General features: G+C 59.6%; 2 protein-coding genes and 1 long non-coding RNA gene across 4 annotated transcripts; 2 read left to right on the plus strand and 1 right to left on the minus strand.

Annotated features, from left to right (window-relative positions):
- The first annotated feature begins 1,804 nt into the window (after positions 1 to 1,804).
- On the plus strand, positions 1,805 to 14,205 carry SEMA6B (semaphorin 6B). Of its 2 annotated transcripts, XM_080799429.1 has the most exons (17): positions 1,805 to 1,904; positions 3,074 to 3,223; positions 3,366 to 3,489; positions 5,059 to 5,119; positions 5,252 to 5,314; positions 5,791 to 5,892; positions 6,284 to 6,374; positions 6,696 to 6,815; positions 7,265 to 7,353; positions 8,410 to 8,627; positions 9,464 to 9,595; positions 9,820 to 9,969; positions 10,358 to 10,540; positions 10,628 to 10,774; positions 11,502 to 11,579; positions 11,679 to 11,737; positions 12,163 to 14,205. In XM_080799429.1, the coding sequence occupies exons 2-17, from the start codon at positions 3,103 to 3,105 to the stop codon at positions 13,113 to 13,115; spliced, it is 2,691 nt and encodes an 896-aa protein (XP_080655555.1). In that variant the 5' UTR covers positions 1,805 to 1,904; positions 3,074 to 3,102; the 3' UTR covers positions 13,116 to 14,205. The 2 variants fall into 2 exon arrangements, with proteins under 2 accessions (XP_080655555.1, XP_080655554.1); XM_080799428.1 differs by having other exon boundaries at positions 11,502 to 11,737.
- LOC308340464 lies at positions 7,115 to 9,957 on the minus strand. Its single transcript, XR_013966603.1, has 3 exons — positions 9,451 to 9,957; positions 7,990 to 9,304; positions 7,115 to 7,428 (listed from the first exon to the last, which is right to left on the minus strand). It is a non-coding gene; the product is annotated as an uncharacterized lncRNA (long non-coding RNA).
- Positions 14,206 to 17,556: 3,351 nt separating the features above from the next.
- LRG1 (leucine rich alpha-2-glycoprotein 1) lies at positions 17,557 to 20,763 on the plus strand. Its single transcript, XM_080799598.1, has 2 exons — positions 17,557 to 17,708; positions 19,064 to 20,763. Exons 1-2 carry the CDS (start codon positions 17,566 to 17,568, stop codon positions 20,073 to 20,075), a joined length of 1,155 nt encoding a protein of 384 aa, XP_080655724.1. The 5' UTR covers positions 17,557 to 17,565; the 3' UTR covers positions 20,076 to 20,763.
- Positions 20,764 to 21,278: the final 515 nt, after the last annotated feature.

A 21,278-nucleotide genomic window follows, 5' to 3' on the forward strand; every position in this document is an offset into this window, starting at 1 on the left:
GGGTTACAGGGCTCTGAGGGGACAGGGAGGGGACAGGGAGGTCAACACCCCATAATTTGGTTAGGGGACACCGGGGCTGTCCTTCAGTTGAGGAACAGGTAGGAGAAACATGTCTTGGCAAGAACAGCCCCGTGTAGGTCAGCCCAGGGGTCCTTGGATGGATCTGTGGGGCAGGTGGACAGAGAGCGCAAATGAACCCCTCCCCAGCCTCCAGCTGCTGCATTCAAAGTTAAGAAAAACCGGAGAAAAAGTTAGCTGTGAGGTTGCATCCTGACCTGGGGCCTCAGTCTGCCCGTCCTTGAACTTTGGTATTAAGTTACTATTAACCGGTCAGGGTTGAGGGTCGAGGGCAGCGGCTGGGTGATTATTGATCTTGTTGTGGTCATTAGGGTGTTGAGGTCGTTAGGGTGCCCAACGCCTGGGAGCAAACTCCTGGAGCCCGAGAGCCCTGGGTTCGACCCAGCTGCCGCATCCTCTCCAGTGGGACCGCAGCCCCCAAATCAGACCCTCAGTTTTCACATCTGTAAAATGGGCTGACTGTTGCACCACTCCTAGAGCTAGCGCCAGTGGGGGACTCTACAAAGTAATTCCTGGAAACCACGCAGCCCCCACTTCTGGAACTTACCATGGCAACGGCAGCCACAGGGAGCATAATAATCAGCACTCATGGAGCCCCTGTGCTGTGCCAGGTTCTGTGCTAATACTCGCCCCAGGCCTGTGAGATCGGGACCGCTCCTGTGCCCATTTTACAGATGAGGAAACTGAGGCCCAGAGGCAGAAACTGTCCAGGGTCACACAGCATGTAAGTGCCAGATCTGGGATTGGAACTCCTGCAGCCTGGCTCGGGAGCCCTGTGTGGCCAGTGAATGGAAGTTTTGGAAGGTTCTTACGTTAAATATTGATAGGATCCAGCCTTAGAAAGGAAGGGACCCTGACACCTGCCATAACACGGAGGGACCCCGAGGACACTGGGCTCAGGGAGAAAAGCCAGACCCAGAAGGACCCATCCCACAGGACCCCAGTCCCAGGAGGGCCCCCAGAGGAGTCCCGTGCACACAGACAGAGAGGAGAGGAGCCGGGGCTGAGGCAGGGGGTGGGGAGTCCGTCCTTCCTGGGGACAGACTCGCCGTGTGGGGGATGGAAAGTTCTGGAGACAGAGGGTGGGGAATGTTTGCATGACGGTGTGAGTGTGCTCAGCTGAGCTGTGCACTTAAAAATGGTTAAGATGGTACATTTATGGTATATATATTTAACACAATAAAAAAAGAAAAATGTTTATTAAAAAAAAAAAAGGGGGCAGAGCACCTGAGAGGCCGTGATGACCCAGGAAGGTGTTGTGGGGGAGGAGGCTGAGGGGGAGGGCAGCGGCTTGAGGCTGGAGTTGGCAGCAGTGGGCTGGAGGCCTCACGGGGCTTGGGGGGGTGGGAGGGGCGGAGGCCTTGACTGCTGTGCAGTGACTGGGACCCAGACCGGGGTCACTGGGAGCCATGGGAGGCTGCGGAGCAGGGGAGGAGCCAGGGAAGGAAGCTTTTAAGGAAGTAGAGGCCTGTCCCATGGACACGTGGGATCCGGGCATCGGCTGAGTCACAAATCCTGGAAGTTCAGGGTCATAAAAAGGAAGTTCTGCTGGTCCACGCAAGGTCTTCCTGTTTTTTGGCCCTGGATCCTCAGAGGCAGGCTCTCCAGGGCCAAAGTTCCCACATCACCTTCACCTCCCGGGGTTCGGAATCTTGGAGCTCTGAGGCCAAGACAGGGCATAAACGATGTCCCTGCTGCTCCGACGGGGAAACGGAGGCACGGGGCTTGCCTGAGGCTCCCCGGAAGGACGAGGCTGCAGGTTTCTCACTCAGGACCTCCAGACTCCACCCCTGCTGGTAGGGGTGTGGAGGGCTGGGTTCCAGAGGGTGAGTTCTGCTCACACTCCCACCAACCGATCATCACCCGGAGGGAGTCTCCACTCTGCACAACCGTGCCGGTTCTTCAAATACCTTGAACGGGAGCGGAAAGCATGCTCGCTTGAGAGGTAGTGAGGTGCCTGTCACAGAGGTATTCCAGCAGAGGTCAGAAAGGCTGGACTTGGGAAGGAAGTCAGACACACCGGGGCCCCTCTGAGGTCCCCGGCCAGTTGGAACATTCTATGATTCGAAACTATGGCAATTCCCAGATTGTGGTTTATAAAATTCTGAGAGACTGACATTTTTTTTTTTTGAGACTTTCGTTTTAAGATTGTTGTGGTTTATTTTTTAAAAAGATTTTATATATTTATTAATTTATTTGATAGAGCAAGCAAGCGGTGGGTGGGGGGAGGAGCAGAGGGAGGGGGACAAGCGGACTCCAGCGCTGAGCAGGGAAGCCCCCGCCAGGCTAGAACTCACCATCCTGGTATCACGACCTGAGCAGAAGTCAAGAGTCAGTCGCTTAAGCGGCCGAGCCACCCAGACGGCCCAGGATTGTTGTGATTTAATTGTAAGAATTCTTGAATATCTGTTTGGGGATTGAATTATTTAAGTACGTGTGGTTAAGTGCTGTGTCTCTCATTATCGTGATTTTTTGGTGTTTTTTTAAAAAATTATTTAATATCATTTCATTTCAAAGTCATTTAAATATTGTACGTATTAGCTTTTGGTTAGAAACCGTTTCCGGAGCTCTCACTGCGATGTGGTCAGAAAGTCCTTCTTTTTTTTTTTTTTTTTTTTTTTTTTAAGATTTTACTTATTTATTTGACAGACACAGCGAGAGAGGGAGCACAAGCGGGGGGAGAGGGAGAAGCAGGCTGCCCGCAGCGCAGGGGGCCGGATGCAGGGCTCCATCCCAGGACCCTGGGATCGGGATCTGAGCCGAAGGCAGACGCTCAACGACTGAGCCACCCAGGCGCCCCTAGAAAGCCCTTCTGATGATTAAACAAGGGCTGGCGTTACTATTATTGTCGCGGCTGGCGTTCTGTTTTATTATTACCCCGATGGGGAGTGTTTGGGCTCTGGAGGGTCCTGACCACTGCGGCTCGCCTGCGCCATCTCGCGGCGGAGGGCGGGAGTGCAGGCCGCGCCGCTCACCGCCCGGCCCTCACCCGCAGGTCTCATTTCTCGTCGCCCCGACCTCGCCATGCGGACCCCGCGAGCGCCCCCTCCTCGCCCGGCCTCACTGCTCCTACTGCTGCTACTGGGGGGAGCCAACGGCCTCTTCCCCGAGGAGCCGCCGCCACTTAGCGTGGCCCCCAGAGACTGTGAGTGGGGGTCCCGGGGGAGCAGGAGTCCTGAGGGAGGGTCTCACTTCTCAGCTGGGTCTGCTGCCCGCTTCCCCCAGGGGCTCACCAGACCAGGCTCACCCCTGCCCTGGGTCACAGCCGTCCCTCCCCCCTCCCCCAGACCTGAACCACTACCCCGTGTTCGTGGGCAGCGGGCCGGGACGCCTGACCCCCGCAGAGGGTCCTGACGACCTCCACATCCAGCGAGTCCTGCGCGTCAACAGGACCCTGTTCATCGGGGACAGGTATGAGGGATCGTTGGGCAGAGTGTGCAGGGGGAGGTGGGGGTGGCCGGCGGCAGCGTTTTGGGGAGGTTTGCCTGTCGGGTCATATTGTTTGGCTGGAGTTCAGTTCGGCATCTTTGGGGTGGGACTTTATAAAGGGTGCTGACCCAACTCCACCTGTTACAGCCCGGAGACCGCTATGGTGTGTCCGGAGGTGGAGACAGTTTCTTGGTCAGGATTCCCCGGGTCTCTACAGAGGGGGCTGATGTGGGGCTCCAGGGTTTCTCCAAGAAGGTGACATTTCAGTTGAGACCTGAATGATGAGGAGCCAGCCACGGGGACATCTCAGGGAGAGGGAGAAATGGGGGCGGAGAACACAATCCGTGCAAAGGTCCTGGGGCAGGATCCAGCCTGGAGTGTTGGAAGAACATTGATGAGGCCCAACTGGCTAGGGCAGAGTGGGTGAGGGGGAGGTGGGGAGGAGGAGAGGGCCGGGAGGGGACCAGGCAGGTTGTGCGGGGTCTTGTGGGCCTCAGGGAGGGGGAAGCCGTGGAAAGCTGTGGGCAGAGGAGGGGGTCCTGACTCAGGTGCTCATGGGTACCTCCTGATGGCTGCTGTGGGAAGGACAGACCAAGGGCTGGAGCGGGGCGGGGGGACCCAGGTGATGGTGACTGCCCTGGTTCCGGTTGGACGAGGGTGGTGCCCAGGGAGTGTATGAGAAGTTGGTAAATTCTTGGTAGACATTAAAGGCAGAACTGACAGTACTGGCTGATTTGTGGGAAGCAGGGAGGAGCGGCAAGTTGAGAGTGTCTCCCAAGTTGTGACCTTCACCCCTGGAAGGACAGGGCAGCCTCAGCAGAGATGAGCGACAAGGCAGGAGCGGGTGTGGGGGACAATCGGGTGCAGCGTGGCTGAGCTGAGTGTGAGACGCTTGGGAGCCCCCTGCAAAGAGCCCTCCAAGATCAGCTGGACCCCTGAGTTTGGAGCTCAGGGGAGGGCCGGATTGGAGACAGAACTGTGGGTGTCGTCCCGCCATAGACGCGGGGGTGGGGGCGGGAGAGTGGACGAGGCTGCACAGGAGGGGAGCGGGTGGGGAGCCGCGTCTCTGAGGAGCTCCTAGGAGAAGGAGGGGGGCGGGGCCAGGGAGATAGTGCGTGAGGGGCAGGAGGACATTGAAGTGACCGCTGGACTTCACCTTGACCAAGGCAGTTTCTGGAGCAGGGGGAAGGAGGAGGGAAGAGCCTGGGGGAGGCTGAGAGGTGGTGGGAGGGGCACCCGGTGGCTGATGAAGGTCATCGGACAGTTCATCATGTTGGCAGTAGGACCCCAAGGCCACGGGGTCTGTAAGCGTGATGGGGCGTGTCAAGGAGTATGGGGTGTGCTAGGACCTGTGGGTCCTTTCAGGGCCTGAGGAGGCGCGTGGTGGCACCCACAAGCACGCGCGGGCGTGATCCGCGTCAGAGTCGCCTGTGGCTGAGGCTCTGGCACGCCCCTGCATGTTACGTGTGGGACACACCTGCCGCCAGGAGAATGCAGAGCGGGGGCGGGGGCTGGAGGCGCCCATCCTGACTAGCGGCTCCTCTCCCCCAGGGACAACCTGTACCGGGTGGAGCTGGAGCCCCCCACGGCCACGGAGCTGCGGTACCAGCGGGTGAGGAGGGCGCCCAGGTGGGAGGGGTGGGGGCGGCACTCGAGGCTCCTGCCAGGGGGCCCCGACCCGGTGCCGGGGAGCAAGAACGGGGCGGCAGGGATCCCGCTCGCCTCACCACTCCCTCTGCTCTAGAAACTGACCTGGCGCTCCAACCCCAGTGACATCAACGTGTGTCGGATGAAAGGCAAGCAGGAGGTGAGGGGCCCCGGCCGCGCCCCAGCCACGCCCCCAGCCGCGCCCCCAGCCACGCCCCCAGCCACGCCCCCAGCCACGCCCCAGCCGCGCCCCAGCCCGGCTCGCGAGCGCGCGCTGGTCCTGGTCCTCGTCCCCGGCCGGAACCCTCGCGCTGCCGCGGCGCTGCCGGAGCCTGGCCACGCCCCCACGTGGTCCTCGCGCATGGCCACGCCCACAGCCTTGCTCTGGCCGGAACCCCATCCCTTCAGTGGCCGCCGATGCGAAGTATTTGGGCGCCTTGGCGGGTTCCTCGGTCGCTTGGAAGATCCGGTCCCATTTCAGCCCCTGATGTGCTTCCGGTCCTCGCCACGCCCATATCCCCGGCCCCGCCCCGCAGGCTCCCCCCCCCCCCGCCCTCTACGCCGGGCACGCCCACACCCGGGGCCACGCCCACCATGGCTTCTGTCTTCCCCACCCCCCCCCCCAACCAACCCCAGGGCGAGTGTCGAAATTTTGTAAAGGTGCTGCTTCTTCGGGACGAATCCACGCTCTTTGTGTGCGGTTCCAATGCCTTCAACCCCGTCTGTGCCAACTACAGTGTGAGTCCCCGCCCTTCCGAGCCCTGGTGCCCCAGGTCCAACCTCCTGGTCTTGGCTCACCTGCCCTCCGCTGGCCCAGCCCTTTCCCCAGACCGCGTCACCTCCTATGGGAAGCCTTCCTGGCTATGCCCTCCTCAGCCCCTCACCGGGAGCTGGAGAGGAGGCTTCCAAAAGAGATCCGGGAAGCCATAGCTACTTAAGCTACAAGCCAGTTAGAGGATTAACTGAACTTGATTCTTAGACCCGTTCAGAGGAGTGAACTAAGCCCTAGATTACGTGGCTGACCAAGTCACACAGGATCCAAGGTGGAGGCAGGACTCCTCACGGGTTGGGGGGGGGGGCTGCCAGGGTGGCCAGGAGCTCTGTCATTCAGGCCCCATCCCCCCCACAGATGGACACACTGCAGCCCCTCGGGGACAACATCAGCGGCATGGCCCGTTGCCCGTACGACCCCAAACATGCCAACGTTGCCCTCTTCTCTGGTGAGTGCCCCCAGCTCTGACAATTTGATGGGGCGCCAGCCCTGACCAGTGAGTGTCCCACTCTTGGAATTGGGTTATGATGAAGGTGACTCTGTGAAACAGAATCTTGGCCACGGTCAGCACTCAGCCAAGGTCAGGGCTCAGCGGGGGGAGCTGGAGATGAGCCTGGGCTCGGGCTTAGATGGGGTCAGGGCTCAGCCAAGGGACAGGAGTTTCCTTGGGCTCTGGGCTCAGTCTTCGAAGATCAGGTTTGGACTCACCCTGCCCCTGGCGTCTGTGATGTAACTTCTCACCTGCTTCCCCTAACTCACGGCCATCCAGAAGGGATGCTCTTCACGGCCACAGTTACCGACTTCCTAGCCATCGATGCTGTCATCTACCGCAGCCTGGGGGACCGGCCCACTCTGCGAACCGTGAAACATGACTCCAAGTGGTTCAAAGGTGGGGCAGGCGTTCATCAAATCCCCCCACCAGAATAAAAGTCCCAGAGGAGACAGGGAGGGGACCCCCATCTCATCTTGGGCACCTACTGACCTCTTTGAAGATAAAGCTAGAGGAAAGCTTTCAGTTGGATCTAAAGTAAAACTTGCTGGAAATGGGTGGTTTGGAAACCCGAAATGGAACTACTAGCAGGCACTTAGCTCTTCAACACATGAGGGAGGAAGATGACCAAAATAGTAGATGTTGCTGTTTGTGGAGGGTAGACACAGTGATTTTAGGATTCTGACACCCAACACCCCCCCAGTCTTTGAGTATTTTATTTTGTCTGGGGAATCAACCAATGTCCCCCCCTTCACTGTAAAAGCATTCACCCGAGCTGATGTGTTCACAGCCCCAGAAACTCCGTTTCTCATGTCAGGGGCTGGGTTCTGACCCCTCCTCTCCTACAGAGCCCTACTTTGTCCACGCGGTGGAGTGGGCCAGCCACATCTACTTCTTCTTCCGGGAGATCGCAATGGAGTTTAACTACCTGGAGAAGGTGAGGGCGTCTCTCTCCCATCCCCAAAAGGCACTGGTGGGGGGGCATGCAGCTGAGAGGCTCTGGTGGTGGGAACTGGGGAGCAGAGGCGGATCCATGAATCTCCACCTGGGGCAAGAGGTTCCACCCTCCCCCTCTGGTCCTCAAGACCCTCCACGCCAGCCAGGACCACGCCACCAAGGGTGGGAGACATTTATGAAGCACCCTTGTTACACACGGCCCTGGGTGAGGGTCATGGGTTTGAAGGCAGGTAACGCCTCTGGGTTCCAGTCCTGGTGTTGCTGTCCACCCGTCCACCCACCCACTTCTCAACCACTTACCCGTCCTCCCGCTGTCCGTCTATTGGCCTGTGAACCCTCCTTCTCAGACACCTTCTACTCACCCACCCACTGTGTGTTCCTGAGCCCACCCAAGTTCCATCCCCTCATGTGTCCATTCTGCCCGCCCATCTACTTGGCTGTCACCCATCCACCCATCCACTCATCCATCCACCCGTCCATCTGTCCATCCGTCCATCCACCCACCCACCCACCCACCCATCCATCCATTATCTCCTACATTATTTTTCTCACTATCCATCATTATCTCCTTCAAACTCGTCCATCCATCCATCCATCCTGCCATCCGTCCACCTACCCATCTATCCTATCCCTCACTCCGTGCAGGCGGCTGGACAGTGAAGTGCGCATGCTTCCATTGACGCTGGGCCAGTCGCTTCTCTTTCCCTGGTCCTCAGTTTCCCCATCTATACAATGGGGATATTAGTCTTCTCCTTTGTAGAGTTTGGGAGGGATGTAGGAGATGATGAAGATTATGTCCCTGGCACACAGTGAGCGACCTGTAAACACGTGAGATTCGTATGGGGATAGCCACAGTTGCCACGGCCATCCCTGCCATCCCCATGTCTCCGCTGGGGAGTACGGTGCTCAGAGGAGTATGGTAACTGTCTGGGGTCGTGCAGCGAGCCAACAGACTTCTCCATCCCGGACTGGGTGATGGCCAGTGCGGCCTGCGGACACGGGGCTCACGCCCCCATTTTGTCTGCTGTCGCACCAGGTGGTGGTGTCCCGTGTGGCCCGGGTGTGCAAGAATGACCTGGGAGGCTCCCCTCGGGTGCTGGAGAAGCAGTGGACATCCTTCCTGAAGGCGCGGCTCAACTGCTCTGTGCCTGGGGACTCTCACTTCTACTTCAACGTGCTGCAGGCCGTCACCGGTGTCGTCAGCCTGGGGGGCCGGCCCGTGGTCCTCGCTGTTTTCTCCACCCCCAGCAACAGGTGAGAGAACCCCGAGGGCAGCAGACTGGGGCACTGTGGAGACAGGAGCGGAGAGCTCCCTCATTCGTCATATGTTCCCTGGGTCCTGGGCTGGGCCAGACTGGGACTCCCGAGCAGCGTCAGCCCCAGGCTGGGGTGGGACAGAGCCAGCTACTGACCCTCCAAGGCCCTTTGGTCAGAAGAGTCCAGATGGGGGATGTCCTCATCCTCTGCCTTTAGAGGAGGGGCTCAGGGAGGGCTTCCTGGAGGAGGGAGCATTGGAACGAGCCACCAACAGGTGTGAGATGCAGGAGAGGGAAGAACATTCCAAGTTGCAGGAGTAGCATGTGCAAAGGCCCTGAGGCTGCAGTGAGTTTGGTATGTTTAAACAATAGGAGGGAGGCCCCATGGCTGGAGAGGAGGGGGGACGGGGGAGTGTAGGGGATATGAGGGCAGAGAGGTGGCGAGCCACTGGGAGGAGCCGGGACTGTACCCTGAGAGCTCTAGGGAGCCATGGAAGAGTGAGGAGCAGAAGAGAGTCAAGGTCAGACGCGCATGTTTGAAAAGCCACCTGGGGCATGTGTTGCGAGGGGGCAGGAGTGGCCTCTGGGAGGCTGGACGTCCAGGCAAGTGATGATGGGTGGCCATGGAGGGACACGGTGGCTGTGGAAAGGCCAGCCTGTGGTCCAGTCTGAGCCCTGTTGAGGAAACAGGGTGACCGGATTGTGGGGGGAGGCATCTCTGGCCCCGGGAATGGAACATCTGACAGCTTCACGGGGACAAAGGCTCTTGGGCACGCTTGTCCAAGGCAGCGCCCTCCACCAGCCTCACTGCCGTCTCTCACCTAACTCCCCCAGCATCCCCGGCTCAGCGGTCTGCGCCTTTGACATGACTCAGGTGGCCGCTGTGTTTGAAGGCCGCTTCCGTGAGCAGAAGTCCCCCGAGTCCATCTGGACCCCCGTGCCGGAGGATCAGGTGCCACGGCCCCGGTGAGAGCCCCTTGATGCTGAGCCAGGAGCCGGGTGGGGTCCTGACCCTAGGAGGAAGGGCTGGGACTTCCAGGTGGTTCTGTGTGGCTGAGTTTGGCTGTACCCATTATCCAGATGCAGAAAACTGAGGCCCTTTGGGCAGGGCAGCCGGTCCCCCCAGCAAGTGAGAGCCCCTGTGTAGGGACTGGCGAGTCCGCCCTGATCTCCACTTCCTCCCCACCTAGACCCGGGTGCTGTGCGGCCCCCGGCATGCAGTACAACGCCTCCAGCGCCTTCCCCGATGAGATCCTCAACTTTGTCAAGACCCATCCCCTGATGGACGAAGCGGTGCCCTCTCTGGGCCATGCGCCCTGGATCGTGCGGACTCTGATGCGGTCAGTCCCCAGGCGTGGCTGCGGTTCCGGGGGGGGTGGGCAGTGGGTGGTGACCAGAGCCCAGGCTTGGGGTGACGGGTACAGAGGAAGAATGAGGCCACCTGTGGGCACGAGGGCAAGGGGGAGAGTGGCCCTGCTGCAGCCAGGCCCTCCTGACAGCTAACTAGGCAGGGCCCCCGGGCCCGTGGTAGGGACAGGGGGGAGGGAGGGAGGGAGGTGAAGAGGGAGACAGGCACAGGCTGCGGCCCAGCTTGGGGGTCTGTCCCTCTGTGATGGGCACCCATGTTCCCACGCCCACCTTGCCTGGCATGGGTGGTGTCTCTCCCAAGTGCCCAGGGCACTGCAGGGGCTCTGGCACCAGCTTCACCCCTGCCCACCCTGGCCCCAGGCACCAGCTGACGCGAGTGGCTGTGGACGTGGGCGCTGGCCCCTGGGGCAACCACACCGTTGTCTTCCTGGGCTCCGAGGTGGGCACCGTCCTCAAGTTCCTCATCTGGCCCAACGCCAGCACCTCGGGCACCACTGGGCCCAGTGTCTTCCTGGAGGAATTTGAGACCTACCGGCCAGATAGGTACAGGGGGCAGAGGTTGGGAGGCGGGACCGGCGGGCGGGGGAGATGGGGCTCGCCCTCCAGTCTCACCGGTCTGCTCACCCGCAGGTGTGGACGGTCGGGCGACGGCGAGGCAGGGCGGCGGCTGTTGAGCCTGGAGCTGGACACAGCCTCGGGTGGCCTGCTGGCGGCCTTCCCCCGCTGCGTGGTGCGCGTTCCCGTGGCCCGCTGCCAGCAGTACTCAGGTTGCATGAAGTGAGTGCCCCCTGGGGCAGGCTGCGGACGTGAGGGGGGGGGGGCGAGGGGAAATGAGCACAGGAGGCCCTGAGAGCCAAGTTCAAGTCCAGGGCCGGCCAGCCTCCCGACTCACTGAACGGTGAGCTGAGCCGATGAGCCAGGCAGAGGACACAGCCCGTGCAAAGGCCCCGCAAGGAGGCCCGATTGGCTGGAGCAGAGTGAGCGAGGGGGAGAGAGGGAAGAGAGGAGGAGAGGGAGGGGGGTGGGGCCGTCGTGCAGGGGCAGGGTCCCGTGGGGCAGGGTTGGGGGGGGGGCAGGGCGGAGACTTGGGCTTTCAGAGGTGGGAGCCCTGGAGAGCTGTGAGTGGAGGAAGGTATGAGATCTGACCCACATCTTTAAGAGCAGCAGAAGCAGGCGCCGGGGGCCAGGAAGACCGCTGTCTCCCTGACTTTAAAAGGGGGGGGGCACGATCTGATGTAGAGTTCTGGCAGGCTCCCAGGCTCAGCGTGAGCCCTCACCATGGAGAAATCCTTCCCCGAGCCCACCATCGTGGCAGTAACCATGCCTGGGCTCCCGGCCCGGCTCTGCCTCTTGGGCGAACGTGAACGGTCCCGAGCCTTCTCTACAAGGTGGGGAAGAAGCGGCCCCTGGCGCACAGATTTGTCACATGGGCTCCCGAGAGTGACAGCGCTGCCCCGTAAGGGACTGTGGTTGACGGGCCCGCTGGGTCACTTGTCTGCTCTAGGAACTGTATTGGCAGTCAGGACCCCTACTGCGGCTGGGCCCCTGATGGTTCCTGCGTCTTCCTCAACCCTGGGACCAGGTACCGGGGCGGGGAGAGGGCCGAGGGGAGGGTGTCCCACCCGCCCGGCTCTCAGGCTGGGCGAGAGGCTTCTGCTGACCACCTTTCTTACCCCACCAGAGGCACCTTTGAGCAGGACGTGTCGGGGGCTAGCACCTCAGGCTTAGGGGACTGCACAGGTAGGTGGAGTGGGGGAGGGCAGGGGAGCCGGGGACTCCCAGGGTTCTCCCAGTGCCCTCTGCGGCCCAGGCCCAGATAGGGGGGCTGGGGGTGGTGGCCGGGGTCAGGGCCCTGGAGGGGCAGGGGTCCCACTTCCAAGAGGGCTGGCAGGGGAGGGACAGAGAGAGGCCAAGGGACAGGCCACGGAGCTGACAGACAGCCCGGGGAGAAGACGCACAGACCCCAGGAGACAGGGAGACCCCAAGAGACAGGCAGGCGGGCTCTGAAAGAGACACAGAGACCCCAAGAAGCCAACGGACAGACGGACAGACCCCCCCCCCCAGAGGCCCGCCCCGGACAGCCAGAGCGGGGAGGGGCCCAGGCGGCGGGAGGCGGGCACCGGGCCGGTCCCCGAGGCCCCTCTCACGCCGGCGCTCCTGGCCAGGACTCCTGCGGGCCAGCCTGGCAGAGGAGCGCGCCGGGCTGGTGTCGGTGAACCTGCTGGTGACGTCGTCGGTGGCGGCCTTCGTGGTGGGCGCCGTGGTGTCCGGCTTCAGCGTGGGCTGGTACGTGGGCCTCCGCGAGCGGCGCGAGCTGGCGCGCCGCAAGGACAAGGAGGCCATCCTGGCGCACGGCGGCGGCGAGGCGGTGCTGAGCGTCAGCCGGCTGGGCGAGCGCCGGGCGGCGGGCCCCGGGGGCCGGGGCGGCGGCGTCGGCGGCGTCGGCGGCGCCGGGGGGCCCCCCGAGGCCCTGCTGGCCCCCCTGATGCAGAACGGCTGGGCCAAGGCCACGCTGCTGCAGGGCGGCCCCCACGACCTGGACTCGGGGCTGCTGCCCACGCCCGAGCAGACGCCGCTGCCGCAGAAGCGCCTGCCCGCGCCGCATCCGCACGCCCTGGGCGCGCGCGCCTGGGAGCACGGCCACCCCCTGCTCCCGGCCTCCGCCTCCTCGTCCCTGCTGCTGCTGGCGCCCGCCCGCGCCCCCGAGCCGCCGCCCGCGCCCCCCGCGCCCGGCGAGCCGGCCCCCGACGCGCGCCTCTACGCCCGGCCCGGCCGCGCCTCGCACGGCGACTTCCCGCTCACCCCGCACGCCAGCCCGGACCGCCGGCGCGTCGTGTCGGCGCCCACGGGCCCCTCGGACCCAGTCCCCGCCGCCGCCGCCGCCGCCGCCGCCGACGGCCTCCCGCGGCCCTGGAGCCCGCCGCCCACCGGCAGCCTGCGGAGGCCCGGCCCGCACGGCCCGCCGGCCGCAGCCCTGCGCCGCACGCACACGTTCAACAGCGGCGAGGCCCGGCCCGGCGGCGACCGCCACCGCGGCCGCCACGTGCGGCCCGGCACGGACTTGGCCCACCTCCTCGCCTACGGGGGCACGGACAGGACTGCGCCCCCCGTGCCCTAGGCCGGGGCCCGACGCCTCGGCGGTGCCAGCCACGGGAACCAGGAGCGAGAGAGCCGGCCCAGCTCCAGTGGGTGCTCAAGACCCCCGCCCCCGCCCGCGTGGGGGGGCCCCTCGGCCACACGGAAGCACAAGAGCTCGGGCCCCGCCCCGCCCCCGCCCCGCCCCGCCCGGGGCCGCGGGACACTGAGGCGGTTTGGGGGTGGGGGAGGGCGGGAGGAATGTGCTATGGATTTGAGGTTGACCTTCTGCGCGTGGATTTGGGTTTGTTTTCCAATTGGCGTTTCTTTTGCAGATTTCTATCCAATTGCACAACTCCGTTCTCGGGGTGTCAGCCGGGGTGCGGGGGGCGCGGCTTGGAGGCGGCGGGACGGGGGAGGGGCCGCATCTGCAGACCCCACCTCCCCGCCCCGCCCCTTTCCAGGCCCCTCCTCAACCCAGGCTCCTGGCGTGTGTGGGTGTGTGTGTGTGTGTGTGTGCATGCCGTGTTCGTGTGCAAGGGGCCAGGAAGGGGAGGGAGGTGCGTGTGTGTGCCCACGAGGGCTGCTGCCGGCGTGTGTGTGTGTGTGTGTCGCGGTGGGCCACGCGTGCAGTGTACCTGTCTGTGTGCGAGGCGGTGGCCCCAGCGGCCTGGGCGTTGGCTGACCCGGCGCCGGGGCTTCCAAAAGGCCCGGGGGCCTCCAAGGTGCCGGTTAGGAATTTGAGGGGGAGACAAGAAGGGGTTCCGGGCAGGGGGGCCGGGAGGGCCTGCCCAGAAGTCATACTGGCAGCAGCTGTCTAAAGGGCTTGGTGGTCTTGGGGGGGCGGGGAAGGCGGGCGGGCCCCACTGTAAATACGGCCCCAGGGTGGTCAGAGGGTCCCATGCCACCCGTCCCCTTGTGACCTCTCCCTTGACCTCCAGCTGACCATGCATGCCAGTTGAGTGGCCAGCTGAGTCCTGGACCCTCTCTGGAGTTTGCCTCCCCCAACCCCCTCCCCATCAATAAAACTGTTTACAACCACCGGCCCCCAAGGCTCTGGGTCCGCTCTGTCTCCGGGGAGTGGGGTGGTTGGGGGTCCCTCCCTGAGACTCACGGTGACCAGCAGAATTTTGGGGAACTAGGAAATGGGAGAAGGCGGGTTTCTGCATCCGAATGGGGCCAGTGTTGTGATTCATCCTTGAGCAAATATTTGTCGCGCACCCGCTACGTGCCAGACACTGTTGGGGATTAAGATCCCTGTCCTTGCGGAGTCCACAGCCCCAGACACACGAATCAGGACTGGATCTGAACCAGCCATTCGTGCTGTGAAGATAGGACCAGAGGACTGTGTGGGGTGGAGATGGGGGTGGTCCAAGAGGGCCTGGAGGGACGGTGACACCTGAGCTGAGAGGTGACAAGTGAGAAAGCAGCTGTAGGGAGGTGCGCAGGCAGAGGGGACAGCTAGGGCAAGCCTCTGGGTGGGAAAGGGCTTGGAGGAGGGGCAAGGTGGTGGTCACAGTGGCCCCCAGCAGCAAAAGGAGGGCCTGGCAGAAGCAGGTGCTGATGAGGAGGGAGAGGAGGGCCAGGGCTCCAGGTAGAAACGGCCTCAGGGGTGCACAGTGTAAAGTTTTGTTATTGTGGTAAAATCCACATAAATTCGAATGCACCACTGGAACTGTTCCTAAGCGCGCAGTTGGGTGGCATGAAGCGCACTCCCACGGTTGGGCTCCCACCCCCACCAGCCATGCCCCGAACTTTCGCGTCTCTCTGTCCCCGTTAAACATTAACTCCCCATCTTACCCCCCTCCCAGCCTAACGGATTTTTACGTGGGACCGGGAACCATCCCGAAGACTTTAAGCGGGGGTGGGGGGCGGAGGGCGGGATCTGATTTCACTTTAGGAGATTTCTTCGGCGTTATGCCTTTCCCGTTCCCACTCCCTCCTTCCCACCGGTGCCCATGAAGGACCTGCTGTGTGCTGGGCTCTGGGGTCTGAGCAGTGGACAAAACAGATCCGGTCGCGGGGGAGATTGTTAGTATAGTAAACCAAGAAACAAAGTTCCGTGATGACATCCCTTAGCTTCTCCTGAACCTGTGCGTGCGCCTTTCTTCAGCCTTCCTGAGGGAGGTCTGATGATCAGCACTGTGTGAGTTTCAGGGGTGCAACTCAGTGATTTGACGCGTGCACGAGGATTGCACAAGGACTACCACAGTGAATACGTTAACTCCCTAGTTCCTGTGCAAGTGATGAGAACATTTAAGAGCTACTCTTGTAGCCATTTTCAAGTATATCACGTTACTATGCATAGTAAGGATAACTATAGGCACCGGGTTGAACATTACACCTCCTGGATGTACTCCTCTTAGAAGGGCACGTTTGTGCCCTTAGACCAATACCTCCCCATTTCCGGCAGCCCATCCCCCCCCACCCAGCCCCTGGCAGTCACCATCCTGCTCTCCATTTCGGATTTTTAAAATTCCACACACACACGTGAGAATACACAGTATCTGTCTCTCTCTGCCTGACTTGTCGCACTTAGGGTACTGCTCTCGGGATGCAATTGCACGGTGGTAAACGGCAGCAGGGTCTCCTTTTTCACTTTTGAATAATATTCCAGGGTGTGTCTCTCACATTCTTTCTTTTTAAGATCTTATTTATTTGGGAAAGAGAAAGAGAGCGAGTGAGAGAGCAAACGAGAGAGAAAGAGAGAGAGCACGAGCAGGGGGAGGGGCAGAGGGGAAGCAGACTCCCCACTGAGCAGGGAGCCCGATGTGGGGCTTGGTCCTGGGACTCCAGGATCAGGACCTGAGCCGAAGGCAGATGCTTAACTGACTGAGCCACCCAGGCGCCCGCTTGCCTGCTTGCTTGCTCCCTTCCTTCCTTCCTTCCTTTTTCTTTCTTTCTCTCTTCCTTCCTTCTTTCTTTCTGTTCTTTTATCACATCTTTTTTATCCATCCATTTGTCAATGACACTTGGCTACTGTGGATGATACCGCAAGGAACAAAGGAACACGTGTATCTTTTCTAATTACTGTTTTGTGTTCTCTGGCTAAATACACAGAAGTGGGATTGTTCGATCACATATCCCTATTTTTTTTTCATATATCCCTATTTTTTATGTTTCCAGGGACCTCCATACCATTTTCCACAGTGATTGAACCAATTGGCTTTCCCACCAACAGTGCACAGGGCTCCTTTCCACACCCCTGCCAACACGTGTTCCTTCTTGTCTTTTTGATTCTATTATTCTGACGAGTGTGAGGCACTATCTCATTGGGGTTTGATTTGCATTTTCCTGATGACGAGTGATGATAAGTGATGTTGAACACCTTCCTTATATCTGTTGGCCATCTAGATGTCTTCTTTGGGAAACTGTCCGTTCAGGTCCTTTGCCTACTTTGTCGGTATCTGTTTCGGTGTGTCCAACTCTATGGGTCTGTTATTCTGTCTGACTGTGTCTCTGTGTGGTTCTTTGTGTTTTCACCTGTCTCTGGGTTGGATCTCTATCTGTGGGTTCATGAGGATATCCATCTATCTTTCTTTATGCCTGTCATGGTCAGCCTGCATGTGCGTCTCTGAACTTATGTGTCCGCAAGACAGAACTCCGATTCATTCTCACAGCTCAAAAGAGACAAAACCCTTCAGAGATCATGCAAGGGAGAAGAGGCCATGGCCAGCCGTGACGGAAGTCCTGGGTGCAGGTAAAGATGACACATCACACCTGAATGTTTAGAAAGCAAAAAAAAAAAAAAAAAAAAAAAAAAAAAAAAAAGCACTGACTAGCCAAACCCTCGGGATGCAGCCAAAGCAGTTTTCAGAGGGAAATTTGTAGCCTCCAAATGCATTTATTAGGCAATGAGAAAGATCCAAAACAAAGAGCACCTTAGAGTCAGATGAAGAAAGAAAGAGCAGAAGGGGCCCTTGGAGACTGAGTTCAACTTCATGGTTGTGGAAACCGAGGCCAAAAAAAGTTAAGCCACTTGCCCAAGATCACAAAATAAAGCCATTCCTGGTGAAGCTGGGAGCCAGGGCCAGGTTTCATCCCACCCAGGCCATTGTTCAAAGCCCATGAAGACTTCGAGTGTCACTTACTTTTGAAATCTATTTTCTAGAAATGATTTCATTTAAAAAAAAAAAAGCCAGCAACAATATGTCTTGAATTGAAGACAAATGTTTTTCATTTATTCACTGAACTTCCTGGTTGCTAAAATTTATTGTAAAGAGTACCTCTTGCCCTATCCCTCAGGCATGGTGCCTTGCAAACCTGACCCTAGATTTCTGGGTTGGGGGAAGTGGGTATTCGGCCCCAGAGATTCTCGGGTGCTCACCACCCCCCAAAGCAGGAATCAGAGGAATGAAAAACTGGGTAGGGGCAGGCAGAGAAGGGCGCAGGCATCCCGGCCTCCTGCCCTCTCCCTGCCAGGAAGCAATTTTGCAATTCTGACCAGCTCCTTTCCCCTGCTTGGCTCAGGTCCAGCCACTAACGGGAACAGGATGTGGGTGAGGACTTCCCTAGGAGGGGAGGTGGCCCTGCGGGCAGTCCAGGCAGGTATAAGGCTACCTCAGCAGGCTAAGGGAACACAGACGGAAAAGAGAGAGGCCGGCATGTCCTCTTGGAGCCCACAGCGAAACCAGAGGTAAGCCCCCACCCCACCCGTGATGGGCAGAACTAGACAGCAGACCGTTCTGTCTGATGTACCAAAGTCACTGGACTAGACGTGGGTCTGCAGGCTGGAATAGACCGACAGCTGTAACTATAGACAGACGTGCTCTCATACACACACTCACTACAGAAGTCCCAGGTGTTCCCTGGGCCAGACGGAGATTTGGAGGCCCACTGACCAACACTCCATCAGAGGCCTGCTGGAGGGACCAGGAAGAGCAGAAGTCCCAGCCTTCTAAGGACTGTGGTGCCAACTGTAAACCACCCCATCCTAAGGCCAAATTCCTGTCCCAGATCTGCATGAAGCAGGATGCACTTTTCATGTTTGGAGTTCCCTCTGGAGTGCTGGGTTGCCAAGCACTTTGGAGTGAAACAAAGAAACAAAGAAACAGAACCTTGTTTGGCTAGAAAGAGCAGGAGGCCAGAGGGGAAACCTTGGGAAAATCAAAGAAAGCTTCATGGAAAAGGGGGCACTGGAGCTGGGGCTTTGCAGGATAAGTAGGAGTTCACTGGCCCTGCCTTCAAAATTTGGAGCCATGGGGCGCCTGGGTGGCTCAGTGGGTTAAAGCCTCTGCCTTCGGCTCAGGTCATGATCCCAGGGTCCTGGGATCGAGCCCCACATCGGGCTCTCTGCTCTGTGGGGAGCCTGCTTCCTCCTCTCTCTCTCTGCCTGCCTCTCTGCCTACTTGTGATCTCTGTCTGTCAAATAAATAAAATCTTTAAAAAAAAAAATTTGGAGCCAGGGAGCTAAAAAATGACCCGGAAGAGGCACCTGGGTGACTCAGTGGGTTAAACCTCTGCCTTTGGCTCGGGTCATGATCTTGGGGTCCTGGGATCAAGCTCTGCATCGGGCTCTCTGCTCGGCAGGGAGCCTGCTTCCTCCTGTCTGCTTGCCTCTGTCTGCTTGTGATCTCTCTCTCTCTGTCAAATAAATAAAATCTTTAAAAAAAAAAAAAGAAAGTAAAGAAAGAAAGCAATGACCCAGAAAACAAGACAGAGCAGAAGAAATTAGCAAGAAATTAGCAAATTTGACTGTAAATCATTAACAGCCTGTTGGGGCTGGGCTGGCCATGGAGAAGGGTAGCATTTATGGGTCAGACTGAGAAACTCAGTTTTTGGAGAGTTAGACCGCTCTGCGGATCTGCAGTGACTTCTGATAGCTCCTGGCGGGTGCGGGTGGAAGCCAGGAGAGGAGCAGGGGGGTGACTGCCCGAGTCCAGGAGCCATGAGGGGGCATGGTCCCGGGTATGGAGATGGAGACAGGAAATAGTTGGCAGAGTCTGGGGACCCTTTCACGAAGCGGGGTCTATCTTCTGTCATTGCCTGCAGCCCCGGAGGCCTGAGTTCCCATCTTTCTGGAACACTGTTCCTGCTGCTGCTCTCTGTGGTCTCAGCCCAGGATGTCACCCCAAACCGGGACACCTGCTTGGTGTTCCATTCGATCAACGGCAGCTCCGTATCCTGCCACCCACCCGCCAAACTCCCTCACCGCTTCCCGGCTGACACGGTCTACCTGGTGGTGGAGTTCTTCAACCTCACCCAGCTGCGGGCCGACACCCTCCAGGGCGCCTCTCACCTCCAGGAGCTGCACCTCTCCACCAACCAGCTGGAGAGCCTCTCACCCGAGTTCCTGCTGCCCGTGCCTCTGCTGACGGTGCTTGACTTAACCCGCAATGCCCTGACCCAGCTGCCCCCCGGCCTCTTCCGGGTCTCGGCCGCTCTCCACACCCTGGTGCTGAAAGAGAACCGGCTGGAAATCCTGGAGCCCTCGTGGCTTCAGGGGCTCCAAGCCTTGGGGCATCTGGACCTATCCGGGAACCGCCTCCAGACGCTGCCCCCTGGGCTGTTGGCCAACTTCACCTCCCTGCGCATCCTTGACCTCAGCAATAACCAGTTGAAGACTTTGCCCCCTGACCTTCTGCGGGGCCCCCTGCAGCTGGAGAGGCTGCACCTGGAGGGCAACAGACTGCAGGTGCTCGGAGAGGGGCTCTTGCCACCCCAGCCAGACCTGCGCTACCTTTTCCTGAACGACAATAGGCTGGTCACCGTGGCCGCCAGGGCCTTCCGAGGCCTGCGGCAGCTGGATATGCTCGATCTCTCCAACAACTTGCTCACTGGCGTCCCCAAGGGGCTCTGGACATCCCTGGGGCAGCCCACCCGGGACATGAAGGACGGCTTCGACATCTCTGGGAACCCCTGGATCTGTGATGAGAAACTGGACGACCTCTATGGGTGGCTCGTGGCCAACAGGGACAAGATGTTCTCCCAGAATGCCACACGCTGTGCTGGGCCTGAAGCCTCGAAGGGCCAGAAGCTCCTGGAAGCAGCCAAGTCCCACTGAGGCCCGGGGCTGAGGTGGTGAGATGGGCCGGGCAGCTCAGCGCATGCCACTCGGCAAATAATTCACCTTCAGCTTCCCAGAGCTGCCGGGACCCGCTTGGCCCAGGCTGCCCAAAATGCACATGGGGCTCTCCGGCCTCCTGTACCCTCTTCTAAGAATGTCTTTTCCCGGGGGCACCTGGCGGGCTCAGTCAGTAGAGCACTCGACTCTTAATCTCAGGGTCTTGAGTTCAACCCCCACGGTGGCCATGGAGCCTACTTAAAAGAAAAGAAAAAGAGGAAAGAATGTTTTCCCCCGTTTTCCAGATCTCTTGGTCTCCAGGCTCCCTCAGCCTGCTCGACTCCTTCTGGCCCAGCCCCGGCTATGCGAGGGTGTCTCCGAATACAGGGCCTGGGTCTGGCTCCCCTCATAGCCAGCATCATTCAATCTGGGGTCGGACCTGAGGGCTTAAGAAATAACCGTGGAATAGAATTGGAATTCTAGCAGAATTTGCTGTGTTCCGAGCATCTCCCAGGTGGACTTCCTAGTCCTCCCCAAGAGGAAGGAGAAGGAAAGAAGAGGCCTGACCCAGGGCCTGGGGTGCAAGATATAAGCTTCCAGAGGGATGGCAGCGGGGATCTGATGGCCCGTGACTCCTCCTCCCCTCCCCCCATCCAGGACGTAACTGGAAATAAAACACTGACCATTGCCCGGAGTGTCATTTTACCGGTGGATTCCTGCCAGAGCTTGTGTCCTGGGGAAGGTTTAAATTAAACCAGATTGCTTCAGGTCTCTAAACAATTTGTCATGCTGGCCCATGACAAGTCAGGGGGATAGCCACCCACCCAGGGCCGGCTTGGGCAGGCTGGGTGGAGCTGAAGGCATAAGAGCCTGTGTTCCTCCCACTCAGAACCTTGGGCCACCTGCTGACACAGTGCTGGGCATGCTGGGAGCCAGAGTCAGATTTGGGGGACCCCTGGGTGTCTGGGGGAGGTGTCCCTGGAAGAATGGTCATGGTCACATTGGTGGTCATTCCAGGCATGATGATGAACGCCAGGGAGGAGCCCGGAGTCTGGCCGAGCGGGGTTTGAATTGGATCCCTCACTTTGCTCATCTGTAAAATGGGGATCCAAGGGACCGGGCCGGCCCGGATTCCTGGCCAAGTTAAATGGCAGATTTTTTTAAATAACCAGAAGTTATTTTTAAATAACTTGAGGACTTGCC

This window comes from Martes martes, assembly GCF_963455335.1.
Source record: "Martes martes genome assembly, chromosome: 1".
NCBI classification, from domain to species: Eukaryota; Metazoa; Chordata; class Mammalia; order Carnivora; family Mustelidae; genus Martes; species Martes martes.